The sequence below is a fragment of the Chanodichthys erythropterus genome, chromosome 18 (genome assembly GCF_024489055.1).
Source record: "Chanodichthys erythropterus isolate Z2021 chromosome 18, ASM2448905v1, whole genome shotgun sequence".
Lineage (NCBI taxonomy): Eukaryota > Metazoa > Chordata > Actinopteri > Cypriniformes > Xenocyprididae > Chanodichthys > Chanodichthys erythropterus.
In genome coordinates this window covers 17,561,257-17,576,652 of record NC_090238.1, presented here as the reverse complement: position 1 = coordinate 17,576,652, position 15,396 = coordinate 17,561,257, and the positions used below count along the sequence as shown (strand labels likewise).

Here is a 15,396-nt window from a genome sequence, read left to right as displayed (position 1 = left end):
AGACTCCTTTAGTGATGTCTGATCGCGCTCTGTCAACGGCAGTGATGTCTCGCGCATATACTTCAATGAGTGTCAGACATCACTGCCGTTGACAGAGCGCGATCAGACATCACTAAAGGAGTCCTGAACGGAGTTGGACATAGTGGTGTATTAGAGGTAAAAAATGATATAAATACTTTTCGGTTTCTCTCACAAACCGATCGTTTCGTGTCTTAGGACATTAATGTGTCGTCACGAGCCGCAGGGCTTCATTTGGATTTGTCTAAGCAAGGTTTATTCACTCTTATAGATGAAGTTCCCATCAACCGCCATTATTTGAATGACAGAGGGCAGCGGTTGCAGTTAAAAATCATAATTTGCGTTCGACTGAAGAAAAAATGTCACCTACATCTTGGATGCACTGGGGGTAAGCAGATAAACATCAAATTTTCATTTTTGGGTGAACTATCCCTTTAAGAATTTATCTGAAGTGTCCAAACCCATTATATACTCCAGGAGAAAACATCCATTACCCTTTTAATAGGAATATTAAAGTTTGAACATGTAATACAGACACATTTAACTGCTATTATATATAACATGTTTTTATTTATCTTAAAATTAAATAAAACTACTTCTAAAGAAGAACATATGGTCTTCTTCAGAGTCGTCAAATGGACCGACTTCTAGTCAGTACTGAAATTTTAAAAATGTGACACTTTGAGCACTGTTGAGCGGATTCGTAAACACCTCTGTAAATAGTCAATGATGCTCTTCACTGAGTGCTTACACAGAAACACACAGGAACGTTTGAAAGCGGGCATCTATCGCAGACCAGAGGTGTTTACGTATCCACTCAACAGCGCTCAAAGCGTCACATTTTTTAAATTTCAATACCAACTCTAGTCTTTTCATTGAATGAAAAATGCATTCTTTATAACAACTTGCATACATTATTCTTTATGCTTTCAAGCAGACATATTTATTTGTATAAATTAAATATCATTAATTCTTATTAAAGCTTTTAATTAGCAGTGAATGCTTTCCTCTTTTCCTTTTATCGTTTGATTAATATTAATGGCACATACAGCAGTAGGTTTATTAGGCTGCTGTCACTTTATGGCTGAATGCTTGGATCCAGTACACTGATGCATATCCGATATTCTCACAACTGTTTACTTTTTAAGACATAACCGACTGTGTTTATGTGAATACTCTCCAAAACAGACATTTTGACTTAATGTTGTGAGTAGCTTTCTGTGTACGTGGCTGCGAGCTTCAGGTGTGTGCGCACAGAAAACCATACCGAATAGAGCTCTCTTATGTGTTGTCATGCTTTTTCTGATCTATCCATATGTATCTCGTTTACATTTTTGAATGTTTTATGAGACTCAAGTGTATGCCAACTTATGTTCTGCCGTATACATCAGGATGTTACAATTCAAAGAATCTAATTTTTACTAGTTGAAGAAAATGTCAATAGATTTTCATCATAGTTTTTGTCATTCAAAACTATTTTTTATTTAGTTATCGTCTCGTTTTTGTCTGTAAAAAATGTTGACAAAAATGTTGACGACAAATTATCACTTTTACTGTAATTTTCATCAAATATCCAAAATGTAAAATTCTTGCTCAGCTAATAGTTGTGACTTTGGGTGAGACTTCCTATAACAAGTGTGTCCAAACCAATAGTAGATTGGTGCCAGGGTGGTGGGAAGGTTTGGGAAAACTGCTTAAAAGTAATCCTTTATTTTTTACATACGATTTGAGGGGTTCATCTTAAATTGTTGAACAAAATATTAGGCAGTGTTCATTCTCTTTTTTTTTTCTTCTTCTTCTTCTTCTTCTTCTTCTTCTTTTTTTTCTTCAGCACAACGCTCCTATCCCACAGGGTGGACGTGGAGCCATACAGTACGTAACACAGTATCAGCATTCTAGCGGACAGAGACGCATCAGAGTGACCACAATTGCAAGGAAGTAAGTCGTTTGTCCATTTATTAACCATCATTGATTGCTACATACACTACCATTTCAAAGTTAAGGGTTAGTAAGATTTTTCTTTTTATAGAAATTAATTCTTTTTTTTTTTTTTTTCAATTGTTAGTGACAGTAAAGACATGAATACTATTACAGAGAATTTCTATTTCAAATAATTGCTGTTCTTTTGAACTTTCTATTCATCAAAGATGGAAGAAAAATAATTTTCCACAAAAAATGTAAGCAGCATAACTGTTTCAGCATTGATTTATTGTCTTTCAATCATAAATGTCCCTAATTTTCTTTTGTGGGACACAAGAACCGATACAGTCCCCAAAGTGTCCACTGTGTTCTCTACCTATTTGAGTAATATAGTAATATAGAGTATTCCACGGGTCATGGAATTTCTGGAATATCATGGAATTTTAAAAGGTCTATTCAAGACATTGAAAGTCAGGGAATTCTTTTTTTTTGTTTGTTTGTTTGTTTGTTTTTTTGTCCAAGTCATGGAATATCAGGGATTTTTGTTTGTCGCTTTAAATTTTAGTTTCCATTTAGTTTCCCATATTCCTGTGAGAATATTTTCATTTAAAGGGATAGTTCACCAAAAAATGAAAATTTGATGTTCATCTGCTTACCCCCAGGGCATCCAAGATGTAGGTGACTTTGTTTCTTCAGTAGAACAAAAATGCTGATTTTTAACTCCAACCGTTGCCGTCTGTCAGTCAAATAATGCTAGTGGATGGGAATTTCTACTATAAGAGTAAATAAAACTTGCATAGACAAATCCAAATTAAACCCTGCGGCTCGTGACGACACATTTATTTCCTAAGACACGAAACGATCGGTTTGTGCGAGAAACCGAACAGTATTTATATAATTTTTTAACTCTAATACACCACTATGTCCAACCGCGTTCTGAACTCGTTAGTAAGGTCTAATCGCGCTCTGACAGCGGCAGTGATGTCTCGCTCACATTGAAGTATATGCGCGAGACATCACTGCCGCTGTCAGAGAAAATTATATAAATACTGTTCGGTTTCTCGCACAAACCGATCGTTTCGTGTCTTAGGACATCAATGTGTCGTCACGAGCCGCAGGGTTTAATTTGGACTTGTCTATGCAAGTTTTATTTAAGTCACCTACACCTTGGATGCGCTGGGGGTAAGCAGATAAACATCAAATTTTCATTTTTGGGTGAACTATCCCTTTAAGCCTAATAATTAATAAAATTATTTTTACCAATAAGACCCCCCCCCCCCCTCAACTTTTTGATGTGATAATCCGGCCCTCGAATGAAACTACTTGAAGAGCCCTGTTCTATGGTTAGGACACAGTAAGCCACCTTTTCACTGCACGATTGTCGCATTTCGCCCCCTAGTGGCAGTCGCACAGAATTTTCAAATTGGACGTGCGTAGCCGTTACCTTCGTTTATTCACCATAGTAAAATTAATAAATAAATAAAGCTTTCAAATGGATGGATTTAAAATACTGTCTGTGGCTGATTTTTGTCTGCTCAGTACTCATCACAACAGTTTTTCCATTCATCATAGGTCATGACAATTCAGCTTTTTAGTCTGTGAAAGTCAGGGAAAAGTCAGGGAATTTGACATTTGGCTTAGAGTGGGAACCCTGGTAATAGTACATACAACACCAGGAACTAAAGAAAAAAATCTTGGGCACATCATCATAATTGTAGGTTGTCCTTAGATTGATTCTCGTCCTTTCATAAATGCCTCCCGGTTTGGACTTCATGTCTGCACATCATCCATGTGTTATCCTCAACAACCACATCCAGTTTCCATGACGATATGAAAAAGAAATCGAAAGATTCCACTTTTAGAACGTTGCATTTGTCAGAATCCGAATCGATGCACCTTGAAAGAGTACATTCAGTCTTCGACAAAGACTACGCTGTTTGTAGCTTTCAAACATACTTAAAATGCTTTTTAAATATACCTCTTGGATTTTTTTTTATATCCAGACATTGAGGATGAATCAATGTGAGTCAGACTGATGATGCACAAGCTTGTGTCAGAAGGTCACTGTGCTATAACGTGTTCTCCTTATCCTCCTCTTCAGCTGGGCTGATGCTCAGACTCAGATCCAGAGCATCGCTGCATCTTTTGACCAGGAGGCCGCCGCCATCCTCATGGCCCGCTTGGCCGTCTACAGGGCTGAGACGGAGGAGGGCCCGGATGTTCTGCGCTGGCTGGACCGACAACTCATCCGCTTGGTGAGTCTTTCAGCCTTTCTTCTTTCCGTTTCCCATTCTGAGTATAATCAGTCATTTAGTATTAGGGATGCACAATAACTTCTCTTAATTATTATTATGTTCAATTTGCAGTGCCAGAAATTTGGAGATTATCATAAAGACGATCCCAACTCATTCCGTTTCTCCGAGACGTTTTCGTTGTATCCTCAGGTACTTGCCTCCTGTCTAGCACACTATGACAGCACTGAATCTTACTTAATTGCAAAGTGAAAATGAGATCTTGCATTGTTTTTGGCAGTTTATGTTCCATCTGAGGAGGTCTTCATTTCTGCAAGTGTTTAACAACAGTCCTGATGAAAGCACCTATTACAGACACCAGTTTATGAGGCAGGACCTGACCCAGTCTCTGATAATGATACAGCCCATCCTCTACGCATACTCGTTCAACGGGCCACCAGAGGTAAACATGCAGAATTTCTCCCATTGAACATTTTGCACAATTTTCAGGTGACCAAACGAGTGATTTCATAGATGGCAGATACTATGTTCATGCATGTTCTTCAACTTGCACACGTTAAAGACTTTTAATTTTTTAATTTTTTTTCCAAATTGGTAGTAATCAATGTATATATAAGCTATGTAAATTTTTTTTGGCAATGTCTATATTCAACTTAGAGCATAGACTCTTGTACCTTAATGCATTTTTTACAACTCATTTACAAGTACTAATAATATAAAGACTTTGATAAAAATATGTTCTGTTCAAAAGTTTGGGGTTGTTAAATGTTCAGTATGTGATAAATTTGTCCGCTAGAGGTCGCTAGAGGCCTATTCAAAACAAAGGCGTAGCTTGATGACGGCAAGTTTGAGTGTGGAATCTTGGGACATGTGGTCTCCACCTCAACAGACAGTGCAATAGGACTTGGGAAGAAAACATGTTAATGGATACGATTATTAATGTTACTGTAGTATGAAGCAGAGCAGGACCGAGTGTTGTAGTATCTGAACGAGGAGCTGGAGCGATTGCGCAACACACTCCTCACAAACTTTTTTATGAACTTTTAACTTTTGAACTTTTATTATGCCACAATCGCCGGCGCTGCTTCCGCTTTACCATCTGTATCATATGTATTGACAGCACAATTTTTATTGTGAGGTTATGATGTAAAATTATGATGACTACACTGTAGCTGCTACAGTAACTAACAAAATCTATCCAATACTGGATTTCGTAAGTGTCTGAAAAAGACAATTTTCACATGCCATCATTACATATTGCGTCATGCTATATTGCAATAAAATACAGCAAATATAGTTTGACAGTAAATTATCAAATTAATTGATTACTGTTTATTCAGATGATAGGAAAACGATTACCACTTGTTCAACAAATATATACACTTGTGTACATTCAAACACAATAATTGGGCATACATAGCAAACTCAAGTTCAACGATTTGTGCGAGTAGATTACATACAAAGTCAATGCAAAAACGCGATCAGACTATGGATCAGACGCATCCTCGCGCAAGTCTACAGACGTGATGCCCCGCGTCTGGCATGTATGCCCCATAATACTAATCGTGTTGATCGTTGTAATGGCATACGTTTTCTGTAAAGATACCTGTCGAGTAAAACACAAGCGAGATCCGCATCTGTTTCTAGGTGAAGTTTGTCACGAAGCTCTCTCCATCTAGAAAATGCAACACCGATATTGATCCTCGCTTTTTCTCTCCTCTTGTCCCAAACTCTTCTTGGGTCGTTTGGTTGGCCCGTACACTTACGTTTACGGGAGCTGTCCTTGTCGACAGAACCAGCGGCAGATGGTAAACAGTAATTATGTTCCATAAATAAGTAACACAATCCACCATAAAACGTGCAAGAAGTAAATAAGGAACTGCTTGAAGCAAGCTAGTGGTTTGCTGGACGCTAGACACTACTTCCGCATTTGTCCATGACACTGTTGTCATGTGGTTTCTACGTCAGTAAAGGCGGTAACAAAGGTAACTGACGTCATTGACAGGCGACTGCACTGCCCCGTGTCAGTGTTTAGAATGGGAATTTTCTCATGATTTACAAGTAGTTGAAAAAACATTAGAGATATTGTTAGTAATCAGCTGGACAAAATATATAACACTAGCCTAGTGGTTTTTGGATATTTACTGCGAATATCTTACAAATTGTACCTTTAAAGGGTTAGTTAACCCAAAAATTAAAATTCTGTCATTAATCACTCACTCATGTTGTTCCATACCCATAAGACCTTCGTTCATCTTCGGAACACAAATTAAGATATTTTTGATGAAATCAGAGAGGTATGATCCATAGACAGCGATATATCCACCTCTTTCAAGGTCCAGAAAGGTACTAAAGACATCAGTCGACATGACTGCAGTGGTTCAACCTTAATTTTATAAAGCGACGAGAATACTTTTTGTACACAAATACAACAACTTTATTCAACAATATCTTTTCTTCTTTGTCCTTCTCATATGCTGTTTACGTTCAGCGCTTCCAGGTTCTATGTCAGAACGCTGACTTATTATTGGCCCGGCTCTTGCGTCAGCATCACACAAAGGCATCATGCTACTCACTTGAACAGCCTTTGCCAATACTGATCCCGTGTTCTTATGTAGAACCTGGAAGCGCTGAACGTAATGAAAATGACACAGAAGAGAAGAAATTTTTCTTGCGTACAAAAAGTATTCTCGTCGACTGTTTTAACGATGTCTTTAGTACCTTTCTGGACCTTGAAAGTGTTGATTATATTGCTGTCTATGGACGAGTCATATACCTCTCAGATTTCATAAAAAATATCTTAATTTGTGTTCTGAAGATGAATGAAGGTCTTATGCTGTGGAGCGACATGAGGGTGAGAATTTTCATTTTTTGATGAACTAACTCTTTAATGTTTTTGAAAGAAGTCTCTTCTCCTCACCACTTATTTTCACTTATTATATATAATATTATTACAATTTAAAATAGCTTTTCTGTTTTAACATATTTTAAAATGTAATTTATTCCTTTGATGGCAAAGCTGAATTTTCAGCATCATTACTCCACTTTTCAGTCACATGATCTTTCAGAAATAAATCTAATATGATGATCTGCTGCTAAGAAACATTTCTTATTATTATCAATATTGAAAACAATTGTGCTGCTTAATAGTTGTGTGGAAACTGTGATACTTTTTTCCCCTCCAGGTTTCTTTGATGAAAGGTTCAAGAGAGCAGCATTTATTTGAAATCGAAATTTTATGTAACATAAATCTTCAACAAATAAAAGCCTTGCAAGTATTGATTTCTTTTCAGACTCCAAACTTTTAAACAGTAGTGTACAGAAAGTGAAACTGGCTTAATCATTTTGTAAAAGTGTTCAAATATCAGTATTAATTCAGTAAGCTTAATGAGTAAATCACGTGTCATGACTCACGTTGATTCTGAAGTGCAATGTCATGGTGACTCTGCACTTGATGTCCCCTGACTCAAAAGATTAAAATGTTTAATTAGTGCGCTGAGATCTTTTGTTCTTATTTTTGTTTAAGCTCATATTATTTTCTTTAAATCTTTTTGCAAAGGCATGGTATCGTTTGTACCCAGGAGCCTGAAGGTTGCATGCATTTTAACATGCTTGTAGAGGGAGAGGGAGAAAGCAAGCAGGCAAATGTTGTATAATTCTGTAGAGTATAAACTCTACATAATGATCTGATGGTCAGTTGTACTTGTACTTTAGTAGGACTGAGTGAGTTAAACAACATCAGGATGATTATACAATGAGCAATTCAAACTGACGTGTGTGTATTCTAATCTGCTTTTAATGGAGGGCTTTATGTCACTTTCTGTTTTTCCCCTGACACTGGGAACAGAAGGGGGGAAGTTTCAGGAAAGATGTTTATCAAAGCATCTAATTGACAGTGACAGTCCAATAACGGGCTTTGTTTCCTGTTGTTGTAGCCCGTGTTGCTGGACAGCAGCAGTATCTTGCCTGACCGCATCCTCCTCATGGACACCTTCTTCCAGATTCTGATTTACCACGGAGAGGTAAGGTGTAAAAATGGTTACACTTTATTTAGATAGTCCACTTTAGACATTTTGCTAATTATAAATAACTTTGCAACTACATGTCAACTAACTCTCTTTAGAGTATTTATAGACTGTTAGGTTAGGATTAGTAGAGTTAGTAGAAAGACAAGTACTTGCGAAGGTGCTTCTAATCAGTAGAATGTCTGTTGGGGGAACATCAAAATAAAGTGTTAGCAGATATCAGTCTTCTAATACTCTTAATAACTGGTAGTTGACGTCTAGATGCAAAGTTACTTATAGTTAATAGCATGTCTGAAGTGGACTATCGAAATAAGACATTACCGTAAAAATCACAGCTCACAGTCTGCCTGTGTGTTTTTTTTTTGTTTTTTTTTTCCCCCATGACTGGGTTTTTCATGTTTTCAATAATTGAGAATGCAGTCTGTTTTCTTGGTCTCGGTCTGAACTGTTCAATAATCTGCGCACATGAAATCAGAGCCAGTTTTACACTGAAACAATTTTAAACTTGGCTGCGTTTCAGCGACAGACATTTTCTGATTAAGCACTTGTAGGTGTCTTGCTGAAGTACATGCTAATGAAGTGAAATTTAAAAAACAAATAGAGTTAGATGTTCCCATGGAGTCATAGCTCAAAAAATACATTTACTAGCAAATAAAAAGGTTTTCAGATTGATCATGTTGTAGTATGACTTCTGACAGATATATTTTCCCTCATTTAGACGGTGTCTCAGTGGCGTAAAGCCGGGTACCAGGACATGCCAGAGTATGAGAACTTCCGGCACCTGCTGCAGGCTCCCGTGGATGACGCCCAAGAGCTTCTACACACTCGTTTCCCCATGCCACGCTACATAGACACAGAGCACGGTGGCAGTCAGGTACAGACGATGTGATGACATAGTTTTTCAGAATGCTTCTCTGGATTTTTATGATGCACTCATACTAAACTACACTGATTTAGTCTAAGATTATTGGAGAGTTTAGTAAAGTAATAATAAAGATCATTTATATTTATTATTCAAAAGTAAAGGTCTTTAAAGGGCAGAGCTTGTGAGCGAAGTGGAGCGGTTTGATGCTCCGCTTAATATTCCACTCTATGCCGGTGCGCTCCGTTCAATCGCTCACGGCTCAAGCAAACACTCACGCTCAACGGTTAAATGACGTTCGCCTAAATCCTGCTCTGACATAAAATTTCTCTTTACTATACGTCTTTGTATCTTTAAATTTCTTTTACAGTAGGCCTATAGATAACAATTATGATATTTGTGGCTTTAAAAGAATAATTTATAAAATAAAATGGTAGGCTATAAATAAACATGACATGACTTGACTGGAAACATTACCACTCATATGTTCATGCTATGTTAAAGGGTTATTTCACCCACAATTAAGAATTCTGTCATCATTTACTCACCCTCCTGTCATTCCAAATAACTTTTGTCTCTTCAGAACACAAATAAACATATTTTTCATAGATTTCTGTACCTCCTATGAAAGTCTATTGGCCCTAAACTCTGTCGCTTCAAAACGGTCGTAAAATAAATCCATATGAATCGAGTGGTTTAATCCAAATCTTCAGTAGAGACACAATCACATTTTATGATGAACAGATTTAATTTAGGCTTTTATTCAAATATAAACATTAATCAGCAAACAATCTTTACAGCATTCAATTTTGGTAAACGTTAACTCAAGCATGCTTGCTTGACAAGCGAGAACCAATGTGGTTCATTCTCGCATGTCACGCCACACCTTTGGGCTTCCGCAAGTACCCATGAGGTTTGTTCTTGTACGTCAAGCAAGTTTGGTGGAGCTTCTGTTTATGTTCACTGATCAATGTTTATAAATTCAATCTGTTCATCATATGAAGCCATCGTCTCTCTCAGATTTAATTAAAAATATCTTCATTTGTGCTCTGAAGATGGATAAAAATGTAACGGATTTGGAACAATATGAGGGTGAGTACATGATGACAGTATTTCCATTTTTGGGTGAACAAATCCTTTAATATTCTCTGACCTGTATGAGCTTTGTTGTTAAATCCTTCTACACAGGCAGCTACCTTGTAAAGTGCCTTCTAACTGAAACAAAGCCTGAAAAGTGACAGATTTCGAATACTACTTGGCAGGAGCAGCTCTGCACTACTCACATGAAACACATGAAAGACTTGACTTAGTTGATTCCAATGAAATCTGATTTTAGCATGTTGCTAAGTGATAACCTTTTAAGCACAGTTTTTGGTAAAATAGAGAAAAAAAGAGTTTCATTAGATTGAATTAGATTTTTGTCAATACTTTTAGGCATTTAATCAAATATATTTACAATACACATTTCTCTCAACTTGTCCACTATTGTGGATTAAACGTTTTAGTAACACTTCATTTCTGATGGTCCACTTTACACATTCTACTAACTATAAGTTGCTTTGCAACTACAAGTTAACTAACTCTAGAGTATTAGAGTATTAGTAGTCTGCTTAAGGTCATCATGAAATCAAAATTGGCCCTATTTGCTTTGTTAGTGCACATTACTAGTCTTGTGTTGAACAATTAATCGGTGCAAGTTAATACACAGAAAAAAATTGTTTGTTGTGGTAATCTTTAATCAAAATCTGAAAATTTGCATCCACTCTGGAATGGCATTCCTTCTCTGATGACGTCAGTTTGATGGCTTTGGATGAATATCCTTAACCACTCCCCTCCAAGATGGAGAGGAGGTGCGCTAAAATAAAAACTTGCCCTCTATTCAATATTCCATTTCACTTGGAAATACGCCACAACACTGAAGTAAAGTTTCAACTTCCGGTTCATGGGGACTTTAAATGATTAGTTCATTTCAGAATTAAAGTTTCCTGATAATTTACTCATCCTTTCTTTCTTCAGTCGAAAAGAAATTATGGTTTTTGAGGAAAACATTCCAGGATTTTTCTCCATGTAGTAGACTTCACTGGGGTACAACGGGTTGAAGGTCCAAATTACAGTTTCATTGCTGCTTTAAAGGGCTCTGCATGATCTCAACTGAGGAATAAGGGTCTTGTCTAGCGAAACGATTGGTCATTTCCTAAAAATAAAAATAAAATTTATATACTTTTTAACCAGAAATGCTCTTCTTGCACTAGCTCTGCAATGCTCTACGCATTACGTAATCACGTTGGAAAGGTCATGCGTAACTTAGGAGAAAGTACTGATCCTGTGTTTACAAAGCGAACATGCAAAGACTGAGTCAAACGGCCTTTACAAAAAAAGGTAAAACAACAATGTCAGAGGAAAAAAAGGTTAGGAGTACTTCCGCCTACGCCATGTGTGACCTTTCCAACGTGATTACGTAATGCGTTTCCTTATTCCTCGGCTGGGATCGTGTAGAGCCTTTTGAAGCTGCACTGAAACTGCATTTTGCACCTTCAACCCATTGTACCCCAGTGAAGTCCACTATATGGAGAAAAATCCTGGAATGTTTTCCTCAAAAACTTTTCAACTGAAGAAGGAAAGACATATACATCTTGGATGACATTTGGAAGAGTAAATTATCAGGAAATTTAAATTCTGAAGTGAATTAATCCTTTAATATCTGCTAAAACTTCATTTTGATGGTCCCACAACAGACATTCTACTGACTTAAAGTACATGTCAATATATTCTACTAACCCTAACCTAATAGTTTAGTTCAGTGGTTGGAAACCTATGTCTTGCGAGCTACAAATGGCTCTGACAAAAATCAGGTCTCTCAGCCTTTACCAACAAATGATCGATAAAAAATTAGACACATCACTAGCAATGTGCAGAAACTGCAGAAAAAGCAGCCAATTACAATTCCTTTGTTATATAACCTACCAAAGTTAATAAAAAGTTTAGAATAATAATAATTATGATGAAAAAACAAACAAACATGTTTTTATAAAATTATATTATTTTTTTTGCTGTGGCTCTTTTAGAAAAATGCATTAACAAAAAAAAAAAAAAAAAGCTCTTTGGTCAAAAAAAAGTTCCCGACCCCCAGTCTAGTTAGTATGATGTCTAAAGTGGACCATCAAAATAGAGTATAACCAATGTTTTGCTCATCTCACCACAATGCATTTTCGGTTTCCCCTCTGAATGCCTAAGATTTTAGTCAGCATAATGTCTTTGCCTCTTTTTTGACATATTGGGAGCACACACCAATGATGCCTTAAATTGCTGTCTAGGTGGGCAGGGGCAGCTGACTACATTTTGGAATAGAACTTAATTATGCTAAAAATCACAGTAACATGGTTATTTATTGCTTTTTTTTAAATGGAATGGAAGAAGGTTAAAATATAAAATATGGCGATTTTCAATAAACAGTTAAATAGATTAATTATAATTAGAAAACCCAAACAAACAAGCAGTTCTTCTGCCAAGTAATGCAGTTCATTAGCCTGATGGAGGTTTATGGTTGCCAAGCAGCATAACAAATCAAAGATCATTCTGTGTTGCAGCCAACATTTAAGTGCAATTGGCTCTTGAAAATGGAATTCAGCTGATGTTTGGTCACAGATTTGTTTGTGTGTGATCTTGGTAGACCCTACGTTTCGACTGTATTAAAATCATTGATTATGAAATGTCCCCATAAAATATGAAAACTCAACATGAGTGTGGGTATGTAGACCCACCAACTATGTTAGATCTGGCTGTAAAAAAAAAAAGTTTTATCTGTTCTTTTAAATAATAGATTTGATTTGAAAGAGCCATGTTGTTAAATGGCGAACAACAGTTGCTTGAATCAGTAATTTTAGAGTATAATATAATATTTATAAATTGCTTTCACAAAACACCTCCATTTTCTCTAACCTTGATTAATGACAGCTTAAATGGAAGGTGCTACTTTGAAAACAGTTCTTCTGACTGCTTTTCAGTCAGTTTCTACACTTGAAAAACTCGCCCTCGAGGACTTTTAAACGCCGCTTGTGAATAAATGACTGGAATGGGTTATTGAGACTTGGCTGCTGTTCTGCATATTAATACACTGTTTTTAGGGTCTGAAATTTTACCAAGATTTATTCATTTTTCTCCCCCCTCCAGGCTCGGTTCCTCCTCTCCAAAGTGAATCCTTCTCAGACTCACAACAACATGTATGCATGGGGTCAGGTGAGTGCTGTATATCTCACCAACACAGGCGCATTTCCCTTTTGAGGAATATTGATTGGTCTACTGTAACGAGCTGTTGTTATACAACTATATAAACATATTTCAGCTTTTTCTAAAGCCGCTGATTGAATCACATTTCCTGTGTTTGTGTAGGAGTCTGGCGCACCCATTCTCACAGACGACGTGAGTCTTCAGGTGTTTATGGATCATCTGAAAAAGCTGGCAGTGTCCAGCGCAGCCTAAGAGCCTTCAGTCGTCAATCTTTTTCTCAATAACACATAGCCAGCAGGATCACATTGGCACTGCCCTCAGTTTTTCCCATTTATATCATGCATATATAGAGCCCAGACCTTTGAAAAGAGAGATTGAGTCAATCGTTAAATGGCAGGGTCATTCTTTAATGTTCAGTTATGATAAAAAAAATGGCAAATGCTGCATCCTCATAACACTACATGTTGAATATACATCAGGACAAGATATTTGCTGCTGTTTTAATCAGAATGAATTTATTTAGCTATGTGAGTGGCTACATGGTTTAAGAAATAGTTTACAGTCATTATTTACTTGTTTTTATGCATTCCAAACCCATATGCTGCCTTTTTTTGTACTTGGACACAAACCGAATTGTTTAGACAAAAATTCTTTTGAAGCCATATGATAACTTTCACTGTCTAGTCTACATTTGCCTCCAAAATTCAAAAATGGCATTCGCTTACTACACAAACACAAACCAATGCCGTTTTTAGTTGATGGATTTTACGCTCCACATACAAAGCTATTATATGTCTTCAGAAAACCTGGAATTTAGTGCACAAGTCATTTCAATTATTTTTATTGTGCTTTTTTCTTGTAGCAAAAAACAATTATTTGAAAGCTATTTGTGTTTTACGGCAAAAAATAACAGCATACGGGTTTGGAACAACATAAGGGTAAGTAAATGACTGAACATTTATTTTTTGCCTGAACTGTTGCTTCAAATCTGATGTTTACGCGTATAAAGCTCTGTGATGAGACCTCAAGTTGAACGGAGGGAGGAAACTAGCTCGTTTTAGCATACCTGCAGCAGATTCTTTTGTTTGCCTAGTCAAGGAAGGTGAAAGCAGTGCCAATGTAGCCAATTAAGCATGAGCGTTCGAACGCCGCCTCCAGTCAACAGCGCAGAACAATGGCTTATTTTTAAAACCTGTGCGCATCCCTCGTCTCGTTGCTGTTGATGGTTTGTGTTTCAGCACAAGGTTGAGTGCCCCTTTCAAACAGACTTGCAGAATTTGTAAGCTGCCTCTCTGTCTGTCACTCTGATATTTATGAGCCATTTCTAGCAGTATTGTATGTTTTGTTTCTAATAAAACCGGCTTCATGATCCCAGCTGGTCTGCAGTGTTCAGATTTTGAATTTTGGAAACAAACTATTATTTATTTATTTTTTTTTGTCACTCTTGCCTTTCAAATCAGCATCCTGTGAGTCTCAAAGGACACCGAAGCCTATGCGTGCATCACCATTTTCCTTTAAAGAATAGCTGAAAGCCCTGTCATCCTCATGTCATTCCAAACTGCATGACGTTCTTTCTTCTGTGGAATGCACACATTTTGTATCATCTGAGTTGGTCTTTTCCAAACAGGCTTCGATTGATATGAGGGGAAAATATTCCTTTTAACAGAGCTTAACTATTGCATGTTCCTCAAGTAAGAGATTGGGTTGGTGGGCGTAATAATGAGTTGCATTACTGTACACCATCATGACATATAATTGCACATTCAACATCCAACACAAAGACTCAGGGATTTGCTTTAAAAAAAAATGACTTGCCCATTTACAGTATTTGTGTGGTTGTTTTCACTGATGGCCACATGGGAGCAGCAATTAACTAAGAGAGCGCCGGTACAACTGCAATTATTGGAGAAGACAAAAGTTCTTTTAAATGCCATGTGTATATGATTAATCTCATGGCAGTTGATTTTTTTTTACATCCAAGTTTTATGGAAAGACAATAACTTATTTATGCCTTCAGTGTTCATTATTTCAGAGCTCACCATGTTAAGGTTTTTCATCAGCCTCTTTTATGGATCATGCCTAGATTTTCATG

General features: G+C 36.9%; 1 protein-coding gene across 2 annotated transcripts in view; it reads left to right on the top strand.

Moving 5' to 3' along the window:
• Positions 1-14,678, top strand: part of sec23a (Sec23 homolog A, coat complex II component) — a 37,521-nt gene extending 22,843 nt beyond the window's left edge. For both annotated transcript variants that reach the window (XM_067367335.1, XM_067367336.1), the window contains exons 13-20: positions 1,850-1,956; positions 4,040-4,193; positions 4,305-4,382; positions 4,471-4,632; positions 8,126-8,212; positions 8,934-9,089; positions 13,248-13,313; positions 13,467-14,678. In XM_067367335.1, coding sequence (XP_067223436.1) covers positions 1,850-1,956; positions 4,040-4,193; positions 4,305-4,382; positions 4,471-4,632; positions 8,126-8,212; positions 8,934-9,089; positions 13,248-13,313; positions 13,467-13,556 — 900 coding nt within the window. In that variant the 3' untranslated portion in view covers positions 13,557-14,678. The remainder of the gene's footprint in view (positions 1-1,849; positions 1,957-4,039; positions 4,194-4,304; positions 4,383-4,470; positions 4,633-8,125; positions 8,213-8,933; positions 9,090-13,247; positions 13,314-13,466) is intronic.
• The last annotated feature ends 718 nt before the right edge of the window (positions 14,679-15,396 follow it).